Source organism: Toxorhynchites rutilus, chromosome 2 (assembly GCF_029784135.1).
Source record: "Toxorhynchites rutilus septentrionalis strain SRP chromosome 2, ASM2978413v1, whole genome shotgun sequence".
Classification (NCBI taxonomy): Eukaryota; Metazoa; Arthropoda; class Insecta; order Diptera; family Culicidae; genus Toxorhynchites; species Toxorhynchites rutilus.
In genome coordinates this window covers 100,343,218-100,367,871 of record NC_073745.1, presented here as the reverse complement: position 1 = coordinate 100,367,871, position 24,654 = coordinate 100,343,218, and the positions used below count along the sequence as shown (strand labels likewise).

General features: G+C 39.7%; 1 protein-coding gene across 1 annotated transcript; it reads right to left on the bottom strand.

The window, feature by feature from the left end:
- Nucleotides 1–4,447: 4,447 nt before the first annotated feature.
- Nucleotides 4,448–5,491, bottom strand: LOC129765984 (uncharacterized). Its single transcript, XM_055766446.1, has one exon. The coding sequence runs from the start codon at nucleotides 5,489–5,491 to the stop codon at nucleotides 4,448–4,450; it is 1,044 nt and encodes a 347-aa protein (XP_055622421.1).
- Nucleotides 5,492–24,654: the final 19,163 nt, after the last annotated feature.

Genomic DNA, 24,654 nt, shown 5'->3' with positions numbered 1-24,654 from the left:
TCAATTGCATCCGTGATCTCGGTGTCATCCTAGACAGCAAACTGAAGTTCGACGAGCATATCAGCACTACCGCCGCGAAAGGGTTCGCAGTACTAGGATTCATTCGCCGAAACTCACAAACATTTCAGGATCCATACACGCTGAAGACATTGTATTGTTCCCTAGTAAGGAATATCGTTGAATATGCAAGCTGTGTGTGGTCTCCCTATCACGCAACGCAAATGTTACGCATTGAGAAAGTGCAGAAAAGCTTTATACGTTACGCGCTACGGGGTCTTCCCTGGAACGATCCGTCTAACCTCCCCGATTATGCAAGCCGCTGTAGACTGATCGATATTGAAACCCTACAGTCAAGGCGAACGAAAACCCAACGCCTGTTTGTGTTTGACATGTTGACCGGCAACATGGATTGTTCAGAGCTGATACAGAATGCACGAATCTACGCTCCATCTAGACGTCTCCGAGGCAGACAACTCCTAGCGATCCCTCCACGCAGGACCACCTACGGTCAAAACAGTCCTCTACTTAAATGTTTCCGTGAGTTCAATGTAGCGAATAATTGTTTTTTGATTTTAATATATCCAAAAATGTATTCAAAAATAGAATTAAGGAACTAGCCTAAGTAAACAGTCTGTAGGAATCTTTATATCCAAGACGGTGAAATAAATAAATAAATAAATTCAGATTTTTCTAGAAAATTTGAACAAATTTCATACCAAAAAAACAAAACATCCTCATTTTACTCGCTGCGCCATCTGGTTGTAAATCCAACGTAAATTCGTCAAAACTGATTAACATTTCCATATAGCGGACTTCTTTAGCACCTATGCAAACATTATTCCTACCTCTCTCAGGCGGAGCTACCCCTACAATGAAATAAAAATGGAATAATCAAAGTGTGTGTATATATTCTAATATTGTTGTATTTGAAGTTTCTAATATTCCTTGAAATGTGTGGATGTTCCATGTCTACAAAAAGCTTTAAAGGCATCAGATTTTGACGTAGAACATTTGGAAGCATTTCCATTTTCTCATACATTTGTTCTGTCCATTTGTGTGCTTTCCCGAACAGAGCTGTCAATAACGAGCAACTTATCGGCGAGCAACGAAGGGGAAATCGTAAGATGTAAAGTCTCCGTGAACAAAGGAAGAGAAGAAGAACGAAGGGGAATATTTGCTTAGAGTATAAAAGTGGATCTAGCTGAGGCAAACTACATTCTTCGTGAGGACACCGACTGGACAACACCGGTGCTGGGCGAGCTGGACGGCGAAGGATCGAATGGTTTTCTCAAAGCAATGTGAGTGGAGGAGTAATTTGAGGAAAGAGTAGAGTTTTCCACCGGCCTTTTTGAAGGCTAGAGACGAATGAACTGAAGAAGTTTAAAGTCTTTTTAATTCAACAAGGAGAGAAAGGAAAGGCAAACTTTCAGTATTGTTCTAGATACGAAACAATGAACCTCGTTTGTTCTTCCTTGTTTTGTGCCACTTTTCGGACTGAGCTGTGGACGCGACCAAATTAATCACTCGCTGATTTCTCTAGCATTGCAATCATTGCATCAAATTGACGCCATTGCATTAATGTTTTGAGCTACACCAAGGAAATAAGTGTTCTGGAGTTTTGTCAGTGATTTGGTTTCGCATGACAATAGGAAAACTCTCGCCATAAAGGATGAAAGCTAAGCTAATCTAGACTGGCAATATTAACAGAAAGGGCTTCTGTTGAGGAGAGCGCAAAACAGAGATAAGTGTGTGTATATTTAGTTACTTCAAGCCATCGATATATGGATATTTGTGTGCGTATGTGCGTGCTTCATAACTCGTACGTAAAAATACTGCGTCTTCGTTACGCTGAAACACCATTTGTATTAATAAATATAAATAAGGAGGGGTGTGCTCCCGTGGCCGAGTGGTTAGCGTCATAACTAACATGCCGGGTGGTCGGGTTCGATTCCCGTTCTGGTCGGGGGAGTTTTTCGTCAAAGAAATTTCCTCCGACTTGCACTGTGGTCACGAGTATTCTAGAGCTTGCCACTCAGAATGCATTCGAGGCGTGCTATTTGGCATAGAAATCTCAACTAAGTACTAATAAAAAAAAATGACGCAAGTAATACTACGTTGAGACGGCGAAGTTCCTCTAGGAACGTTAGTGCCATTGAAGAAGAAGAAGAAGAAGAAGAAGAAGAAGAAGGAGGGGAGATAGCGGGAGGGAATTATTTACGGTAGGGTATTAGTAATGGCAAATATTCAGCCTTTTTCCAAGCAGTTAACATTGTTTGTTTTCTGTCATCATAAAGGCTTCGTTGGTGCCTTTGACATTGCATCAATGCATTGACCTGACGCAGGTGTTAAGGTTGTGCACCAAAATATTATTTGGGGAATACCAAGTTATTCAATAAATTATAATAAGTCAATTATTTATTTGGCTTCGCGTGCAGATAGAGTTTATTTCGCTTATTTAGTCACCAAGAAAGTGAATGTCGTTCTGGAATTTTGTATGTGATTAGGTTTCGCTTGCCAGTAACAAAACTTTCTCCATTGAGGATGACAGCTGCGTTTATCTCGAGCATGTATTGTTCTGCGAGCACAAAAATGAATCATCAAACAATCATCGTCAAATTATTGTACAGTACAAAAACATTTCAGGGCGACCAAATCGGTAGAATGGTTATTTCAAAATTTATTTTCGTAGCATTATAAAATAATATCCGCAGTTAAAAGCAAGCGACTTGAATTCAACTACAGTCTAGTTCTACATCAACAATGCGGTCATGTCTTGTACACACCCTCCTATAATTTTGACGTAGGACTACGTCTTTCATTCCTGTACCGGGGTGTAAGTTCGAAGTTTCGAAACCGAGAGAGTGACGCTGAACTGCAAGGTTTTGAACGTTAATATCTCTTTACCGGCTGAATGGGGTGGTATAATAATCACTTCATTCGAAAAATAAAATGTCAACGAATTATATGATTGTCACTTATTGGTCCAAAAAATCAATATCTTAAAAATCGCTTTGTAAGCAAGTTATTTAAATCATAACAATCTAGCTGATTGATGATGATTGGTGATCGCAATGTGTTCCCGAACACGGACGCAAAATCTAGGCACATGGAGAAACCGCCACAGCGAATACATGCAAGCTGCGATTTTACCGTGCGTTACTGCGTTACCGTGATGCAATCCAGTAGCATCAGTTTCTGTTCATCTCTCGCATGAAACAGTCGTGAAAAATTGTTTGCGTGTGAATGCGTCCCAGCGAAGGAATATTCGCACCCATTTACACATTCGACTTGATGTTTTCATGATGCAATCCAATATGTTTCTGATGCAATATGCATATGTTTCTGTTCTGCTTTCGCATGGAACAGTCATGAAAAATTGCCACATCACGATAAAAACGAAACGAATTTTATGCAAGGTTATAAGACTTTATTTCGTTTTCACAGTGAAATGGCGCCCTCAGTTTCTATTCTGCACATGGAATGATCATGAGAAATCTCGTGTTATTCTCACGAAAACAAAGGTGAATCATGTATCAAGCATCTTCAGTTGCTTTTACAAGGTCACTGAAATTCCATCGGTTCGTTTCGGAACCACCATGTTCGAAAGAGTTGAATTTTATGTTAATAACAATTCCATACTTATACTCATCCACCCACACACTGACAAGAAAAACTCTCAGCAATCTTTCAAAATATTCATTCATTCATGCATTAAAAATTGATTCAGATGCAATTTCAAATAAATTATTACCAAGCCAACGGTAGTCGCACGTCTACGTTGAGGTTATATCACAGATATAACCCACTTCTTGTTTTTTCAAATACAATTTTGGGCATTCAAAAGTGGTGCGTTGGGAATCTGTACTCACGGCATTTCAGGAGGATCTGCCACTAGGTGAAGATTTGGTCAGTAGTAAGCCGACCGGTCTGATAACTTGCCACGAATCAGTTCGTAAGTGGCGAGACGCTGGAAGATGATTTGGAAAGCATTTTGTAGGGCGGCATTCAGGACGGTGAATGCACGAAAATTTTCACGGTCTAGTTTGTCGTCTTTGTGGAAGATACGGCAAATAACCTCATATTCCACTCCTCCGGTAGCTGTTCTGTTTCCCAAATTCTGGCAATCAGTCGATGAAGACAATTAACCAACTATTCCGGTCCCATCTCGATCCGTTTCGCTAAAAGTGCAATCATTCCCAGTTGAGTCACAACATTCACAAATGTGTTTCTTTCAAGTACAAAGGATGAACATAAATTTCTTGAAACATTCTTTTTTATTTTTTTTAACACTTTACAGTTTATATTCTAGTGTCACAGCACTATCGCTTTTCGTCTTCGCTCTTGCATTTCAAATCATGTTTATTTGAGCCGTCTCATATGGGACCACTATACTTGATCCGTTTGGCACAATTTTCGAGCTTTCCATGTCAGGAAACGAAAAAGAGAATTACGTTCCATATTTGTTGACGAAGTAATTCATCACCCGAACTTTATCAGCTTGAGATTGACACGGTTGAAATGCAGACGTTATTTCCTTAAAGATCTGACACAATTCAGCTCCAGAGTAAAGATCCGATGATGCTGACGTTGACCGAGCGGGTTGTTGATTCGAATTGATGGTCAACTCCTGGATGGGGCATCCATTCGTTAGATGTGCTCCGGTACAAAACGCACAACGAGGCATCATGTGACAATTTTGGGTTTGATGCCCGAAGTTCTGGCAGCGTTGGCACTGGGTGGCGTCCATTTTCCATCCTCGGAACAACTCCCAGCTTACCTTGATCAAGAATATTGTCTTAATCTCTTTCAATGCGTGCAAAGTAGTTGATCCCTTTTGGAAGTTAACGAGGAACAGCTTGTCATGATGCTTTACGGTGTCTTCGTCGTTTCTGACCATTGAAAATACAGACAACACCTTGAGTTTGAAGTTATCCGTCAATTCTTGCTTGAGGAGCTCAGGTTTTATCCCAGGAAGCCCTCTTACAATCACTTTAAATGGCTTTTCTCCGAGCCTGTCATATGTATAAAATTCAGCCTTTTCTCCGAGGATGTCATATGTATAAAATTCAGTCTTTGTCGTCTTCAGGTACAATATGGCGATGTCATAATGTCGTTTGTTTTTGCACATTACTTTGGTACCAGTACGACAAATTTTGTACAACGCGTCCACTTCAAGAGTTTTCAAATCCTTCATCAACGCGAGGATTTCAACCTTCACCATGATAGAAGGCACATTTTGGTTTTCCTCACCCACTGATTCAGCAACACAACTTAGTGAAGGGACAGCGGAAGCGATGTTATGCGATGTCTGTGTTGTTTCATGAACGGTACTATCCACGGTCAAGCTCGACATCGATGAAATTAGTGGTTCTAATGTATGTCTCAATTGATTTGGGCATTGATTTGCATTAATACCCTGGCTTCCTCCGTTTTGATTGGACACAAAGGCTTCTGTCGAAGGCTTGTTCGTGTTCTTCTTACGCCGTGGCATCGTCTACATACACTATTTATACTTCAACCGTTTCGCGATTTGTTAAACAGCTCTCTGGAATGCGTCCGAATGGTACGAGAGTCGACTACAGAATGATGCCCTCTCAAACTAGGAAGGAAGGAAGGTATTGAATTAGAGAGACTTTAAACTCTGAGAGTTCATTCGTCTCTTAAACCCTCTCAAATTAGACAAAACGTTTTTATAACACACATATGCATACCCGTTGTTTATAGGCGATATGAAGAATAGAAGGTGGGAAGATTCACGGGTTTTGGTTGTGTTAAATTTTGATTGTGTTAGTAGCCAGGAAGATAGGAAGTTCACATACCAGGCATACCAGTCAGTTACTCAAATGGTACAAAATTGAATGTGTCATCGAATAACGTTGAAAGAGGATATACAAAAGCTAATTACAAATTTCCAATTCATATTTTTTGCATTATGGAAAAAATCAGAACATATCACGAACTAAAATGTTTAATTTTTTCTTTGATTTCAGAAATAGTATTCTAATGTCTACTATGTATGGATTCAAGAGTAACTTCATGGAAGTTTGACTTTTGTCAGCAATTGTAATTACTTTTTCACAATTAGGGTGCTGAAAACTTCAGTCGTCTAAAACTAAGACGCAAGCGGAAAACTTTTTGTCTCAATCTAAGTTATACGGAGTCAATTAAATTTATTTTTCAAGTTCATTTTACATGAAATAACTTGCAACCTTTTTCCCATGCTCTGTCAAATGTTTATCCGTCAATGGAACAAAAGATTGTATGACTCTGACTTTGTTCGTTAACGTTTTTGGTCGATGTAACGAGAAGTAAAATTGAATTGAAATTAAGTTTAGAACACTTCAAAAATATTGAAATTTCAGTTTCTGTTAGAATGACCTTATGATTTTGAACGCTAGCATTGATTTAGGGAAAAAAATAGAACGTTCATTTCATTTGCTTATTTTTACTTCTAATAACAACACTTTTCCTATGTAGTGGGCTATTATAAGAAAAGTAACATACATAAACAAAATCTGTGACGTCACAGATTTAAAAAATCTTCCTACCTTTCATTTTCCATCTCGCATGCAGAGCATGTGTTGGGCACACACAAGGGATTGCTAAGCGGTCTTTTTTTTGTATCCAGCATAGAAAATCATGAGTATATAAATCATAACCTAACATTAAAAGTGATGTGCTTCGTGCAATCCTGCTGCAGTATTTCAACTGCAAATCTCGAAATAAAGCTTCCGGGGGGATATTCAAACATCCAAAAACTATCCAACGCAATCATTGGCTACAGGCCATAGTAAATGCCGAACATATTTGCATCAATATTCACTCCAAACAATAAACAATTCGTGAGCCCTAGCTTTATGTTTCATACGCTCAATTTGTATTGGTTGGGATACGGATACCAGGGCTCTGGGCACACATCGCATGCAAGACGGGTCTATGGTACTAGGTGAGGCCGTTTCGTCACTAAGTTGGTAGGGGAGCGGTATATGAAAACAGTACGGAAGGAAGCAGAAGGGGATTTTTTTCCTTGAAGTGTGAAAGAGACAGACTGATCACGAGCGAGCTTGGGCACAAGCTTATTGTGTTTTGTTTACAAACAAAACACAGTAGACTTCCAAGATGGCTGAAGAGTGGTTTTAGCAAGTTGGCCCACCTTAGGATATACTTCTACGCGCCTTGATCGCATGATTACATTCGTAGTTTTCCCACTAGATTTGAAACGAAGAATTGTCAGAAAAGGATTTTCAACATATTCAGAGCAAAATCAAAATCACAGAGGCTCGAGTTTACGTTCGAATGCTTCCTTGTATTTTCCATGAATTGGCCAACTGATGGATTTTCTCTGCTTTCGATCAATTTGTTTATGAACACATCCAACCTCTCCGCTGGGCATTCAGGTACTTAAAAATCATAACTGGGGGTAGGTTTTTCTTTTTCTCGCTGAATATGTTCCTTAACCCCTTCCCGTATTATTTAATACGTCACACATCAAGTGATTTCGCTAACCTGCTGAGGGTTCTAGCGCCCTATGTTATTCAAGTACCCACGAGTGAGACTCGATGTTATACGGGAAAGGGTTAACATCAGCATAATCAATCGCTTTTTTACAGAGCTAACCTTCGATATCTATACACTAAGTTATCGCCTATTACATCTCGAGGCCAGCTTTCCAGGTCAAAAATCACAGAGCCTATCGCAATGTGCAGTTTGCACTGTTCCTATGGGAACTACCGACAATCAGGGACTCAGGTAAAGCTTGCATTGATATGGGTCACAGCAATGCCAGAATTTTCTATGTATTTTTTCCGCGTACCTGGCTTAAACGCTAGGAGTACATATTTTATGTAAAACACGCATGTTCGCATGTTACAGACATAGAGTAAAGGCCGTTTTATATTATCAGGCACGTAGCGTAAACGGCACGTACCGACACCGGCAGACAAATACATGATGTATTCATATCATCAGGCATAGCAACTTCTCTGTACGGACCGGCAGAGCACACGGAGCGGAGAAATGCTACTGGTGATTGAACCGATGTCGTACCGAAGAGCGACGAACGCACCCACACCACGAACTTCGACGTTTGATTTGTATGTATGGTGCTACTCGCCCGTGTAGTTCGTGCCCGGCACCGGCAGAATATTCTTTTCAAGAATTCCTTCATGCATTTGTCTGAAGCGTGCTGTGTATGCCCGGAGCCGTTCCGCTATATATACGCATACACATTTGAAACACACGCAATAATATTTGTCTTGCATGAAACGTGCCGTGCCGGTTACGCTACGTGCCTGATAATATAATATTGTATTTTGTAAAGAATACTCGATGATTTATTATAACGTATTTATTATCTTGTCTTTACTCTTCAAACGTACATATCAAACTGATGGCGGGCTCTCCTTGTTCTTCTATCGCACTCTACTGCTCTATTCATGCTAGCGCACACACACTACTAAACGATAGTTACGAGGGGTGCATACATATTGCAACATCCTCCCTTTCCTAATCTAATGTTTATCAGAACTGCAAGCGAAAATCTTTAAACTTTTCTGGTATACGAATTTCTCTTTTTGGACGGTTATTCTGCGACGGTGTAATTGGTTGACGGTTATTCTGCGACGGTGTAATTGGTCGAGTACCCTTATGGTTCGACCCAGGAGACGTAGCTGTGGCTTTTGTTGTTGTTTCTCCTGGTTCAGAATACGGTTGGTTTGAAGATGACAGTAGAGCAGTTGTTCCGGTAAGATGTTCAGTTGGCTCATTTATAATTTCAACTTCAGTTTGATTCAATGAACCAGCATGAGATTCCTGATTTGCAGATTGTACCATCGGTTGGAGAGGAAAATGTTGTGTCGTCGAACGGTCAGGATTATATGGCAAATAGCGACATGGCAACGTAACGGTTTCCTTGCGCGGCTTCAGATGAACCAGTGAACGACGATAGTCTGATCCATTAGCGTGTACCAGGTACGAACGATCGTTGAGTTGGCTCGATATAGTTCCTTTCGTCCAAACTTTTGAGGCTTCTGGATTGAGTTGTACGTAGACTGGTGATCCAATTTGAAGCTCTGGTAAGTTGCGTGATTTCTTGTCATAATGCAGTTTGGTTCGCTTACGGTTTGCTTCAATTTTAGCGGGAACATCCTCCTCTACCTTTGGAAGCAGTTTCGTTGCAGCGGTTGGCACACCGCATCGTGTTGTACGCAACAAAAGTCGTGCTGCCGGACTGGATCCAATATTATTTGGTATGTTACGCCAATGAAGTAGCGTATACCAAAAATCAGAACCGCTTTCATCGGCCTTTTTCATTAAATACTTAGCTATTTTCACCGCAGACTCTGCTTTCCCGTTGGCCTGTTGATGGTGTGGAGCAGATGCAACCAACTCAAAATTCCAATCAGAAGCGAACTTGGTCATTTTCTTATTCACAAAGTTGGTTCCATTGTCAGTGACAACTCGTTGAGGTACTCCAAATCTTGCGAAATTCTGCTTGCACTCGATGATAAGTGGTTGATTCATATCGTAATAGCGTAATGACTTTATATCAGATACCAATGTCTTCACCTTATTAAATTCTTTCTCTTCAACAGCTGTCCATTTCCATGGGACCGATTCAGAAATCAACTTTCGGAGGTTCAACAAGTTGGCACTGAGGTTTCTTATAAATCGTCCAAGATAAGTAACCATTCCCACAAATCTGTGCACTTCCTTGCGGTTTATTGGCCGCGGGAATTCCCGGATCGATGCTATCTTAGATTCGTCAGCTTGTAATCCTTGATCGGTTAGCACGTGACCATAAAATTTCACTGACCTTTCACACAGTTTCAGCTTCGATCGATTGAGTTTAACATTATGTTGATCGAGTCGGCACAACAGTTTCTCCAAGCAGTCGTTGTGATTCTGTAGGGCTTCTTCCATGGTATCACCCATACCATACACAAGGATGTCGTCCGCAATACACTCAACACCCTTAAGGTCCTGGATTACTTCCTGCAGTTTAAGTTGGAAAATTTCTGGTGCTGGAGCTACACCAAATGGAAGACGGGTCCATCGATAGCGACCGAATGGCGTCCAAAAAGTGGTTAATTTGCTGCTGGGTTCATCAAGGACCACGTGCCAGAAACCCTTTTTCGCATCAACGGTGGTGAAAACTTTAGCTTTCCCCAGCTCCGGTAGGATCTCGTCGAGAGTGACAAATTGTAAATTTGGTCTCTTTAATGCCTTATTCAGAACGATTGGGTCTAAGCATATTCGAACACCTGAACCAGGGTCTCCGCGTTGGACTATTACAATGTTACTTACCCATTCAGTGTGAGCTGTTTCTTTGACGATGATACCGCTCTTCTCTAGATTCTCTAGCTCTATTTTTAGCTGACTTCGTTTCGCTATGGGTACACGACGAGGTGGTTGGATTGTTGGCGTGATGTTGGCGTCGATCTCCAACGCTACAACACCCGTAAACTTTCCATAGCCTTCGAACAAATTTTTATGATTGTCAACTATTTGCTGAGCCTTTACCTGGAGAACTTTTAGTCGATTTCCGTGTTGTGATGTTGTGCTATGTTGTGATGTGATAACAGGAATGTTTGAACCTTCAAAGGAAACCGAGTTGCAAAACTTGATGAGTCCAAGCTCTCTGGAAGCATTTGCCGATAGCAACGGCCGATGATCAACGTTTACCACTTGCAAAACAAGAACAAATTTTCTGTTAAACCGACGACAGGGCACTTTAACTTGACCCAACACTTCTATGGGATTGCCGCCGAAACTCTGCAAGCGAAATTTGGATGGTTGTAGCTGTGGATCTCGCGCACCAGAAAGCTTCACTAGGCATTCATGACCAATCAGACTAGTATTGGCTCCCGTGTCGACCTCGCAAAGAACTGATTTCCACTTTGTACCGAATTTCAAATTCAGCTCCGCTAAGACACTTCCACCAGTGTTGGAATTATCAAATATTTTCCCAATCTCGTACTCTTCTTCAGATTCTTCTGATTCAGACTCACTTTCTGGCGACGTCTCGTCCGAAGACTTTTCCCCTTCCTTTACCTGCTTCACACGTCTTGACTTTTGGTTTTTCAACTTGCACGCTTTCTCGAAATGGTTTCTCTTCTTACAGCGATTACAGCGTTTACCGAATGCTGGGCAGGCTCCCTTGACAAATTCGTGATAATCGCCGCAAAACTTGCAACGTGCTGATTTCTGCTTAGATTGTCCTTTGGACTTGAATACTTTATTAACCTCCGAATTCGTAGGAAAACTTCCTAACTCCAGAGATCGTCTGGCAGCTATTTCTTCTGCGCGACACAGATCAATAGCCTTATCTAATGTAATTTCTGCGATAGTCAGCATCTTCGTTCTAAGTTGTGGCCACTTGTTAGCTGTCACAACCTTGTATGCAATGAGCTCATTCTCTAGTTCTCCTAACTTTGCCACCTTTGCAAGTATTCGAAGTCGTGCTTTAAGCCGGGTTCAGACGGTGCGAGTAAGCATACGAGTCGGTCTGGTCAGTTACTGCAGTGCAGCTACTCGCACCATGTGAACACATCATGCCAGTTAGTGTCATGTGTAATCCGGCGTGCGAGCTACTTCAAAGTTTTTTGAATTTACTCGCACTCGCATCCCTCAAAACGTCAAAAACAGAATTTAGCGCTCGAATCAGGGATGCCAAATCTTTACATTGTCTTTACATGTCTCTATTTTTAAGATATTTGAAAATATGCGAAGATTATTATAGACTTGAAAATTATTGAAAAAACAAATAAAACCCTCATAGTTTCTAAGCGGAATCGTTGTTATTAAACGGTTTTATTTAGCTTGCCCTGTAATCTGTTTGTATGTTTGTAACATGTCCCACATTAGTAGAAATTTGACCCCCTTCTTGTTGACCGATTGATCTGAAATTTGGAACACACCTTTATCTCTGTAGTCATTACAAAACTGCGTATTTCATTATCTTGTAAATCCAAGATAGAGGCCGCTACAAAATGGCGGATCCCTTTCTTCCTCAAAACCTCATCAATGTGGGTTTTCCAAAACCCCATCAATATGGGTATCAAATGAAAGGGCTTGACTAGCAGAATACAGTTATTTAAGAAAAATGCAAATCCAAGATGGCTGCCACTACTAAATGGCGGACTACATAGTTTCCCAAAACTTCATTAATATGGGTGTTGGGGGGAAGCAAACTACGCCACTGATGACTTGATCTGAACCTGCGCATCCGGACGGTGCCACTCCATGACGCACCCAGACAATCATTGACAGCTAGCTGTCATCACTGTCATTCTGAAAACTTCTCTCGTACCACACATTCTTTGCTAATCACAAAAAAGGAGTAGAGATAGAACCCAAAATAAAGTTGAATTCCCAAATTGTTAAATAATTGAATCATCCTGTCGTGCTTTGAATTTAAAACGAGGAGATCAAATGTAGGTAAAACCTAATAATGTAAAGTTCTTGTTTAATTATTGTTTCTCTTAATAAATACAGCTTTGAGCTCGCTATACATTGATAAAAACGCGTGCTGAATAGAACCTCCGAAACCCCCGTAACAATGGGTATCAAATGAAAGGGATTGACTAGCAGAACACGGTTATTTGTGAAAAATGCAAATCCATCAAAATTCTACCAAATGGCGGACTACATATTATGTCAAAACACCATTAATATGGGTATCAAATGAAAGGGCTTGAATAGTAGATCACAGTAGATCATGAAAAATTAAAATCCAAGATGGCCGCAATCACAAAATAGCAATATACTTTATTAAACGGTTTTATTTAGCTTGAACTGTTCGTATGTATGTATGTATGTCTGTAGGATTGTCCCACAGTAATAGAAATTTGACCAATAGGAACTGACCGGATAGGAACTGCTGTCATTTTAAAACTGCTTATCTTGAAAAATCCAATTTGGCCTCCGCTCAAAATCGCTGATTCCATATCATCTCAAAAAAAAGGTTGATTGAGATATGTGTATCAAACCAACGAACTTGACTTGGAGAACACACTATGTATTTTCTGCAATCTACTCAATATCGGTATCAAATGAAATTTTTTGACTGATAGAATACAGTACAATGCCTTTATTGTAGAGAAATATTATAATGAAACAGATAATGTACTAAAAACTAGAAAATAAAATGAGTAAACAAAAACTTTTTAAATTATAAAATCCATTCATTTTCATTATCCACAATTAGTGATTTCATCATATGTCCCACTATTTTATTTTAGTCTTATCAATGCCCTAGACTAATGAAGGAGAGGTGTGATAACTACTAACTGCAACTTGCCTAATTATTTTCTCTAGCTTTTAGTACATTATTATGTTTAATCACAAATAAACCGTTTAACTTAAAAAGTTTTTTTACTCATTTTATTTTGTTTTGCACGCTGGTGGGGCACGTTTTCTTTTTGAGATAGTTTTCTTGGGATTCTAAATATAAAATCATTATCGGGCACAATTTTCATTCGAAATTCACTCACAACTTCCAAAAAAAGTATTGTTCTAAAAAACAGAATACATATTCCATTTAAAAAAGTAGATTTTCATTCATTATTTTAGTTTTTGAGGCGTATTTATTCCTCCTGCAAATCTACTATCATTTTCATTTCACAAATTGGTACACGAAGCTGCTGTCAAGGCGAAATAATTCAAAATTTGAAAAATCTTTTAGACTGCCATTTGTAGCACTACATACTTTCGGAATTATTTTAGCTATGGATGCTTTCGAGATTCTAAAAAAATATCGACAATAATCTGAACGATATTCCAGAAGAAAGGTACAACATTTCTAGTTTCACTTATGTAGGTATAGCATCCCTCATGAGTGTATCTTGCGTTGTATTTGTGGAGCAATTAAATCCAACAGTTTTTTCACTTTTTCAGGTGTTATTCTTAACACTGCTCTGTACTCTCGGGGATCATCATCGTAGAGTTACTTCAATATTGTATTTGTTGCTCCTTTTTTTTGCATCCAATTCCTGGACCGAATCCTTTTTTCTTTCTGCTTTTTCCGGATAGTACCTTCAGTTCAAAGAAATTCAGCACAAAGTATTTTTAAACACGGCCAGTGTGTGTTTAGCGATAAAATTGTGTAATGATAAATTCAACTGAAAATCTAAGACGAAAACTGCCAATAAAGAAGTCGATTTCGGATCAATCATCTGACAAATTCGGATCTGATTGCTGTTTCTGACGATTTGATGGACATTTGAAAAACCGCCTGGCATCTCTGGAAAACCTGTGCCGTAGTATCTAGTTTCTTGCCAGCAGCTCACATTGTGTGAACGGACAAGGCGAGTCAACCATTTGTCAAGCGAGTTCACCGGGTCAGTAGCTGCTCATTGTGAAGCCAGCTACTAGCAACGTATAAATGGGCCTTTAAAGTCATCTATCAACTCATTGGATAGTTGAGAAGCAGTGAAAAAATCGAAACGGTCGATTATAATGTTTCTTTTCACTATAACTTTGGCTTTAATAGCCGCTAATGCCGCTTCCGGATCTGCTAGCTGCTGCTCGTTTAGCTCAAAGTTGAAATATTTTTTCCTGGCCTGCTCGCCGATAACGGATAGTAATACACTCACTTTTCTCGTGTTGTTTACAGCTTGCCACTTATCCATTCCTATGGCACTTTCATAATTTCTCCAATTCCGTTCAAAAAAATCGAAATTTTCGGACATATCACCTTCCAACGATAGGGGTGATGGTTGAGGTACGGGTACACTGAGTGCCGCTGGCTGGACTGGCTGCTCCTGCGAAGACCGCTGTGACACAGTGGTCATCATCTGTGCAAAAATCTTCGATTGCTGTTCCATAAACAGCCGAAATTGTTCCGAATCCATATTGATGAGGAAACTGGAAAGATAACTGTACTCCTGTGAAAATTTTTTCGTCGATTCAAAATGGCCGCCGATGAAACTCAATTCGTTCACACGCGACTTTCAGACGATCCGATCGAAAAAGAAACGCTATTTTCCGCGATATACTTATTGACGCCGGAAATATTAGAAGCACGCGATTGCTTCTGACACCATATTGTATTTTGTAAAGAATACTCGATGATTTATTATAACGTATTTATTATCTTGTCTTTACTCTTCAAACGTACATATCAAACTGATGGCGGGCTCTCCTTGTTCTTCTATCGCACTCTACTGCTCTATTCATGCTAGCGCACACACACTACTAAACGATAGTTACGAGGGGTGCATACATATTGCAACATATAATATTACCTTAACGCGTAGTTTTTGTGACTGTTACGCTTCAACAATTTATTCAGACAAAAATTACTCTTGTCTCTACACGTTTGCCTTCCAAATATGTATTACTAATACATATTCAAGTGCCCTACAAACAAGCGCAAGTGGCCTATTTCTGAAAGTTACATTTAAAGGTAATATTATATTATCAGGCACGTAGCGTAACCGGCACGGCACGTTTCATGCAAGACAAATATTATTGCGTGTGTTTCAAATGTGTATGCGTATATATAGCGGAACGGCTCCGGACATACACAGCACGTTTCAGACAAATGCATGAAGGAATTCTCGAAAAGAATAATTTGCCGGTGCCGGGCACGAACTACACGGGCGAGTAGCACCATACATACAAATCAAACGTCGAAGTTCGTGGTGTGGGTGCGTTCGTCGCTCTTCGGTACGACATCGGTTCAATCACCAGTAGCATTTCTCCGCTCCGTGTGCTCTGCCGGTCCGTACAGAGAAGTTGCTATGCCTGATGATATGAATACATCATGTATTTGTCTGCCGGTGTCGGTACGTGCCGTTTACGCTACGTGCTGGATAATATAAAACGGCCTTAATGCGACATATAGCTAATTGGACAGACCTAAACATAATTGGATGTTTTTACCTCTAATTGGACATTTTTGTAAACATCGAGTTCGGGGCCCAAATTATGGTCCCACATTGAAAGTTGCCACCAGATGCGAAATTGTACCACTGTCTTCACTAATGTCCATTTACAGGTCAAAATCGCCACCAATGCGACACTGAGCGGTGCTTCCGTATGTCGTATTAAATGTAAATTACTGCATACACATTAAGGCCGTTTTATATTATCCAGCACGTAGCGTTAACGGCACGTACCGACACCGGCAGACAAATACATGATGTATTCATATCATCAGGCATAGCAACTTCTCTGTAGGGGCCGGTAGCGCAGACGGAGCGGAGAAAGGCTACTGATGATTGAACCGATGTCGTACCGAAGAGCGACGAACGCACCCACACCACGAACTTCGACGTTTGATTTGTATGTATGGTGCTACTCGCCCGTGTAGTTCGTGCCCGGCACCGGCAAATTATTCTTTTCGAGAATTCCTTCATGCATTTGTCTGAAACGTGCTGTGTATGTCCGGAGCCGTTCCGCTATATATACGCATACACATTTGAAACACACGTAATAATATTTGACTTGCATGAAACGTGCCGTGCCGGTTACGCTACGTGCCTGATAATATAATATTACCTTTACTCTTCTCTGAGAAATCGTTCACGACACATGGAGGATTGTATCGATTGTATTAAGGGGCTGTCCACATACCACGTGGACAAATTTAGGGGGGGTAGGGGTTACGAAGCTGTCCACGCTTGTCCACGGTGAGGGGGGAGAGAGTAGAGATAATTTCCACGTGGACAAATAAAATATATTTTTTATGCATTACGTCTGATCTGTGAGCTTCTCGTTTCTAATTGTTTCGACCAATTTAGCAGTTGATTGTACTGTGTGAAGAGGCTCTGAGAATGCCGGTCGGACATCCATACTTCTCTCATATCGTTGATCTTCTTCTTTAAAATCTATATTCTGTAAGTAACGCACAAAAATTGTAAGCGATCGATTTTTTTCCATTGTTAGTAGAGGATCATTCATTCTACCAGGATGAAGATATCACCACAGACTGTTAGTAACGTAATGTTAAAAATGCTCGACATTGTTTTTTTAGTTGCGGGTTTCTATCCAGTTTCCGTTTGCCGTTTTTGTTGCAAATCGTAACGGTTAATGACAAGCCAAATAATTTACAACAGTTTTGAACGGAAAATTTAGGGAAAATTAGCAGAAATCTACTTTTTTTCTGTTATAGTGACTTTCAACACATTTCGGCTGATTCGTCACTTTTTACTTCCTTATTTGGAAGAATGTCGAGAGTGAGAATTGAACTCGTGATCTCTGCGTGAGAGGTATGGATGTTACCACTACGCCAGTTCGCCTCCACACCTTTAACTAATCTCAATGCCGGTCTTCTCTCGAAAAAAGTCATGCTCTATGTCTGGTAGTATTGAAAAGGAATTTCCTTCCTTCAAACAATCAGTCGTCAAATTACAATAAATAAAGCTCGCAACTGGACTTTGCGTGCTCCCGTAGCCGAGTGGTTAGCGTTCCACACTATCATGCCGGGGGTTCGGGTTCGATTCCCGTTCTGGCCGGGGGATTTTTCGTCGAAGATGATTCTTCCGACTTGCACTGTGGTCACGCGTATTCTAGAGCTTGCCACTCCAGAGTACTACCAAGGCGTGTTATTCGGCATAGAAATCTCAACTAACAAAAATGACGTAAGTAATGCTACGTTGAGAAGGCAAAGTTCCACTGGAACGTTAGTTCCATCCAAGAAGAAGAAGAACTGGACTTTGCGACTTTTCTGATCTTGGGATGTTGGCAAAACGGGAGCTCCACGCAAACGAGTGTGAAACAATTCACTGCAGACCATTTCCTTAACTCATAACGAAATGATTATAATTTTGATATGCTGGATAATGGGTACACATACACAGAAACAGTGCTATATTTTTTACGCACAAAAGCGAGCCAAGGACAATATAAATGAAATTCGGATGAAGCTCAAGAGCGATGCTAAGAACTTTCCGGGTAATGTTGAAGAAAACAAAGAATAGTGAACAAATTGTACACCAAAGACATAACGCTAAAACATACGAACTTTCGGCCCCTTTTTCCCTGACGTAACGCAAGACATACCCCTAAAGTGCGCTACACATACAACGTCCCGTCACCGTGAAGTCAACGTAAAGGAATGAAATGTCAAATATTCTCCCATGGAAATCGTATGGTGGCATTCACATCATGTTCTGTTTCTGTCGACAAAGTACCAAATCCTACGCGACTCTCAGAATGAACGATTCGTAACTTTCGGCTTTATGAGTTTGTGAGTGAAGAGTGCGTGTATGTGTGGAAATGCGTGAGTATTATCACTCCTTACAATATTTGTATGTAATTTAGAAAAATCGGTTGAAAAAAAAAAGACGGGTGGGTAATGTCGGGGACATAACCGGAGTGACGTAGGACTATACAAAGGGGACAGCTTTTGTTAAATATATATTTTAAATATATTGTTTTATTTTCTTCTCCTACGTGAATACCAACCTATCTACCTGAAAAATGGATTAGTTTACTGTTTACTCTTTATGAATATGTTGAGGGTTGAAAAGAACCTTTGGTGTTGTGTTTTTGTTATCACTCGATATTCCCATCTTGTTCGGTTAAACCTTCCTGTTTAGCTATTGCGTTTGCCACTCGCCACAGCTTTCACAGTTGGAAAATTTCTTCGTATCCAGCTTGTGACATATTGTTCAGTAAATTACATTCAATGCGACGTGCCGGAGAAGCACTTTGCCACTCACTGAAACTAATTGTTGCCTTGATGAGCGCCGAAACGAAGCTGCTCTGTTCTTGAGGCGGGTTTTCTGATTGTCGTGAGCAGCTTTGCAAGTCAACTCGAGCACTCCGACAGCCGAAACTCTATAATCGCTGTTAGGTATACTGGTGCTCCGGCACCAATCCGTTCGGCCTAGTTACCCTTGCAGAGCAATCAGTGAATGCGACCAACAGAGAACTGGAGACCTGCACGGTTCGAGTGAGACTTTGCCTTTCCCTTAACTTGTCCTCCTTTGTTACGTCCACGATGCCGTTGCCGTACAACCACACGGGTTTACGGTTTGAAAGAAAATAAGATATTTTTTGGGGTCCGCTTGTTTTATACTCTAGCGGTACACACTCACAGGATAGAGACAAATCGGCAGACTCAGCCAGAGGGGCGAGTCCAACGAGACGAACGAATGAGCGTTAAAAGGGAGCGATGGCAAAAAAATACATTCATTACGATTTGTTCGCTCGTTGGATTCACATGCAGGCGAAAAAGGGTCCTTTTCAGGATCACAAAATTATCTTCAATCTAAAGAGTTTATTGTTTTGTTGTCACTCGATATCCCCATCTTGTTCGGCTAAACCTTTCTGTTTAGCGATTGCATTTGCCACTCACCTCAGCTTTCACAGTTGGAAAATTTCTTCCCATCCAGCTTGTTACAGTAAATTACATTCAATGCAACGTACCGAAGCGCCACTCAGTGTCGCATTGGAGGCGATTTTAACCTATAATTGAACATTTGCGATGACAGTGGTACAGTGTCGACTTTCAATGTGGGGTCATAATTTGGATCTCTATGTTTACAAAAATGTCCAACTAAATAAGTCGCATTACATGTCCGTCCAATTAGCCCTGAAAAGCGCCTTGTTTTATGGGATGGTTCCAATTTAGAAAACTTAGTACTCGTGGTTTTGAAAAAAGAACCATTTCGAACGCCCTCGATGCCGCCTTGTTCTGGATTTGCCACCAAAGCAGATTGTAAAAAGAACAAACTTTTTTCTTCTGCTACGAGCTGCCGTTTTGCGATTGCGTTTGCCACTCGCCACTCGCTGCAACTGCCTGTTGTTGTCTTGATGTGTTCTGTTCTGAATGCGGTTTTTCTTATCGTCGCGAGCAGCTTTACCAGCCAACTCGATCACTTCGGTGGCCGAAACTATATAACGGCGGCTAGGTGGACTGGTGCACTGATACTAACGCGCTCGGCCTAGCTACCCTTGCAGGGAACTCCATATCAACACGGTTCGAGTGGGATTTTGCCTTTCCCTTCACTTTTCCTCCTTTACCATGTCCAGACATGGGTGCTTGGGTTGGTTTGTTGATGTGTTGTGATGCGAACCGATGTGGTGAACGGTTTGAATGAGAATGATCGTTACGGCAGCGGAGCGAGGATTTTTAAGCTGACTGGCTGGCTCGAGAATTACGCATGTGTGAGACTGCGACCAATGTTTCGTTCATTTTTTTCTTTTTCCTTTCCAATCGTGCTTCATTCTATTTCGCTGCTGCTCTGGTTGCCCGTTTTGGTCAGTACGATTTGAGGAGCACAAAATGGACCAATCAAAAATGGGCACATAGTGAATTTTGAGAATGCTTGATATTTCACAATTATTCAATTATTTATCTCAAGAAAAATGAAATGTTATTCGTTATGATAGATGCGTAGATATATTTCCTATCAATTGATGCAAAAACCTTTGCGATCTATTGAGAAATGCTCGAGTTATAAGCGTTCCAAATCTTGCATTTTTTCCTACTTGTTCAGTGCCTAGATTTCCATTTCACTCCCTATATCTTCCGGTTAGACGTAGTCCTACGTCTAAACGGCTGAACGTATCAATATTAAACGTTCACAGATGTTTAGGGAATACACTAGGCTAAAAATTTGCCTGCAAACATTAGAACTTTGCAGAGTTACAGTGGATTTTGTGAAGCACTATAAAAACCCCTTTTTTTGGTACTTTTTTGAAATCGATGCAAAAAATTTAAATATTTTTTTCCGTCAAAGTGACAAATTATCCTTGTGCAGAATTTCTTGGAGTTTTCAAAACTGCCTTTTGATTTGCGGTTTGATTGTGGTTTATTGAATAATTCATCATCAAAGACGAAGGGGCAATTTTTCATTCAAACTGAAATATCTCTGTGTGGGAAGGTCCTTCAGGAACGTTTTTGGAATCAAATGAAAGCTGGTTGATAAGGGGCTGTCCACATACCACGTGGACAACTTTAGGGGGGGTAGGGGTTACGAAAATGTCCACGCTTGTCCACGGTGAGGGGGGAGGGGGTTTTGATATTGTCCACGTGGAAACGTTAAGTATTTTTTAAAGAACATTCAAGTTAGAAGTCAAAATTGAATGAGATCTGTTTTGTATTTACACGATTTTTTGAACTTCACGCCCGCCCTAAGTACTCAGTATTCATCAATAAAAATACTGAACTGCCTGAGAGTGCTGCTCGGTCAAACGTCCATATTTTTTCATATGACTGAACCTCTTTCCTGAAATGTATATCCTGAAGGTAACGCACATGAACTAGGATCCAATTTATTCCAATGGGTAATAAAGGGCCATTAAATCCGCCAGGATAAAGACACCCAATAACACAAAGAATGTTGGATTTTTTGTAGTATTAAAAATCACGACTTAAGTGCGGGTTGAATTCAGCTTTTGCTCTTGATGACAAAACTGTTTGGTTTGTTTTCGAGAACTCCCAAGGATTTCTGAACATTGAAACGAAAAACAAATTCTTCCATGAGTGTACGGGCCGTATCTCTGGAGATCTTTTTCTTGCAATGATGTTGTTCTTCACTGATGTCTGGTAATTTTTGTAATAGGTTTTTTTGAGTTGTCTGGAAAGTTCATGCTGCTACTGCTGATTAATTAAAAGAAAAGATTAATCTTTCATGCACATGAATGAGTAGATTCACTACAGATGTCGAAAATCACCGAAATCACAGAAACGAAACATCACGAAAAACATGCATGAAACATGCAAACATGCAACAATGCATGGACTACATATTAACCCATATTACGGAACCCGATCGGATTTGACAAATCGCAATCCGAACGAAATAAACTTTTGCATTCTGCATTTCATGGTTGCAATATTTGTACAATCCGATAGGATTTTACTCGATCAGATTAAGGGGGATAGAGACACGAATTTCGGACGTTTGTTCGAGCTCCGAAAAAGTAAAACAAAGAATGTTTTTACCATCCATTATATCACTATTTGTTATATCAATAAAACAAAAATTGAACGGAAAAATATATATCCATAATTAGAAGCTGATCGAGTGAGGGGGTTCAAAAAAAAGTTGTGCCATGGCGTACAAGATTCCATTTCTGGTTCTCTGGAACAAACAAATCGAACAGATTCTGAATCAGTAAAGATGCCACTATCGTATGAACCTCGGACAAGTCAAAAACGCGTTTTTTGATAAAATGGCGGAAATTTGAACAGATTCTGAATCAGTAAAGATGCCACTATCGTATGAACCTCGGACAAGTCAAAAATATGTTTTTGGATAAAATGGCGGAAATTTGAAGGAAAAAAATGCTGTTAAAAACTTTTTTTTTAAGTTTCTTGATTTTTTTTAAAATAGTAAAGTTACGAAATTATGATTTTTTATAGGTTCATGCGATAGAAAGATACATACAGATTGTATTCATATAAACATAGATCGGATAAGTAGAACTTGAGATATCGTGTAAACCAGTTTGAAAAACATATTTCGAGAAAAACGCGTTTGAAGTTAATTGTTATGGCCGTACTAGATAAGATATCGCATCACTAAAATGGCTATAACTTGGTAAACAATGAGATTTCCAAAAAGTCTCTTCTATGGTATATTCTTAAATGTCTGAATTAGAGAAATATGAAGAAAAATTTTTTTTTTCAAATTTTTAGACTAGAATACCCTCTTAAACAACGCAACATTGTGCTAATTTCAAATCCGACCGGATTCAGGAATAAGGGTTTGTTTTACCGAAAACACTTGAAGGGACTTATCACAATCTGCGATTCGTTTCATAAACGTGACGGAAATACATATTTGTAGCGAATTGTAAAGGGCATATCATTTACAAGAATAGTGAGTTAAAAAAAATCTTAGCAAGTGAATGGAACCCCGAAGCAGGTTTTCGCTTGAAGAAAGTTATGGCTGGGTCTGGTAGGACTGGAAGAAAATCTGTATCATGAGCTTCTACCAAGCAACTAGTTTCGATGAATTCCAACAAGTACTGCTAGCAGCTGAACGTATGAAAATCAACGATCCAGAACGCTTCTAGGGCACTTCTAAAACTCCACCCGCCTTACACACCAGATATTGCATCTTCAGATTATTAACTGTTAAGATTCTTGTAAGAACTTCAACTTACTGTATAGCATAAGTTCTGAGAGGATGGAATTCTCAAGTTGCATGAAGGATGCTGAAATATTCAGGAAAAAACGGTGCATCTATGATCGAAAAGATGTATGCCTACAAAAATATGCTTTTGGTTTTTTCCTTAGAATCGGCATGAATTTTTCAGGACAATATTCAGCATGATTTAACAATTAAGGGTTGTAGGTCAACGGAATCATCGATCACGATGATACTGCAGATGTTTTGTTTTGACTAGGTTCATTATAGCCATCAGGTACTACCGAACCTGTGAAAGCGAAAGTCATTGATGTTTAGACGAGAAAATTCTGTTTTCGAACAAAGTGGTTGATTTCATTGTCTGATTTTTTGAAAACTCAAACAGCCAGCCAGCTTTAATAAAAATACTCGAGAATAAGCTCACAAAGGGTATTTTAAAATGGATATGGAGATAACGTGAATGGAATTCGGAAGAAAATAATGAGTTCCCGGACAATGTTGAAAAACATCGAAGATTTCAAGACAAATCGTTACCATTGGTAAGGCTATAATTTTTATCAATAAACATATGGAATAGAAAATAGAAACAAAAAAAAGAAACAAACTTGAAATGAAATTTAAGCGAAAAAATAGAATTTCTTGATTTTTTCCTCAAAACCGGAGGAATGTCCACGTGGACAACAGGTGGAGGGGTATAAGAAATGTCCACGCTTGTCCACGGAGGGGGAGGGGGGTGTCTAAAATCATGCTTTTTCTGTCCACGTGGTATGTGGACAGCCCCTAAGGTTAATTGGATTTGCTGTTGAGTTGGATATCAAAAAATTGTGTTAGTCCAGAATATTCAGATATATATTCAGCCATTCCACGGCAAACCGATGTAGTGGTTCTCAGATTTTCGTGAAAAGTGGTTGTTTTGTTCTTTATCGCAAAAAATTAGACCCGTATTTTTTATTTTTTTGTTAGGGTGCCCATTTTCATTTTAGGCTGATCCGAAATATCGACATTTTCCTCTTTTTTTACAAAAATGACATTTTTCAAAAAATCATAATTTGTGAACTACTGAACCGATTTAGACGGTCGACATATCAAACTAAAGCTAATTCTAAATAAATAAAAATAAAAAATATAAATAAATTCCAGGTTTTGGTTTTGTCATTATTGGTTGTATTCGTTTTTTATAGTTTTCATGGTCTCGGGACCAAGGGCGCTATATTTTTTTATATTTTTTATGGAAAGCTGAGATTTCTTCACATAACATATCTCGAAATCAGGGAGGCGTTTTTTTCCGTTTTTGAGTTATGATTTTTCAGAGTTAGCCGATGGTCCAAAAAATCATTTTTCCCTTTTTTCCCAAAAATGACTTTTGTCAAAAATTTATTACTTTTGAACTACTGGACCGATTCAGATGATCGGCATGTCAAATTAAAGCCTACTAGCTAGCCTTTTTTGAAATATCTATCACAAACTGAGTTGCAATATATAAACAAATTGTACAACCAGTAATTCTACATGCATCTCCGATATGGGATGAATGCGCAGCTACCCACATTAGAAAACTACAAATCATCCAAAACAAGTTTCTTAGACCAATTTACAATTTACC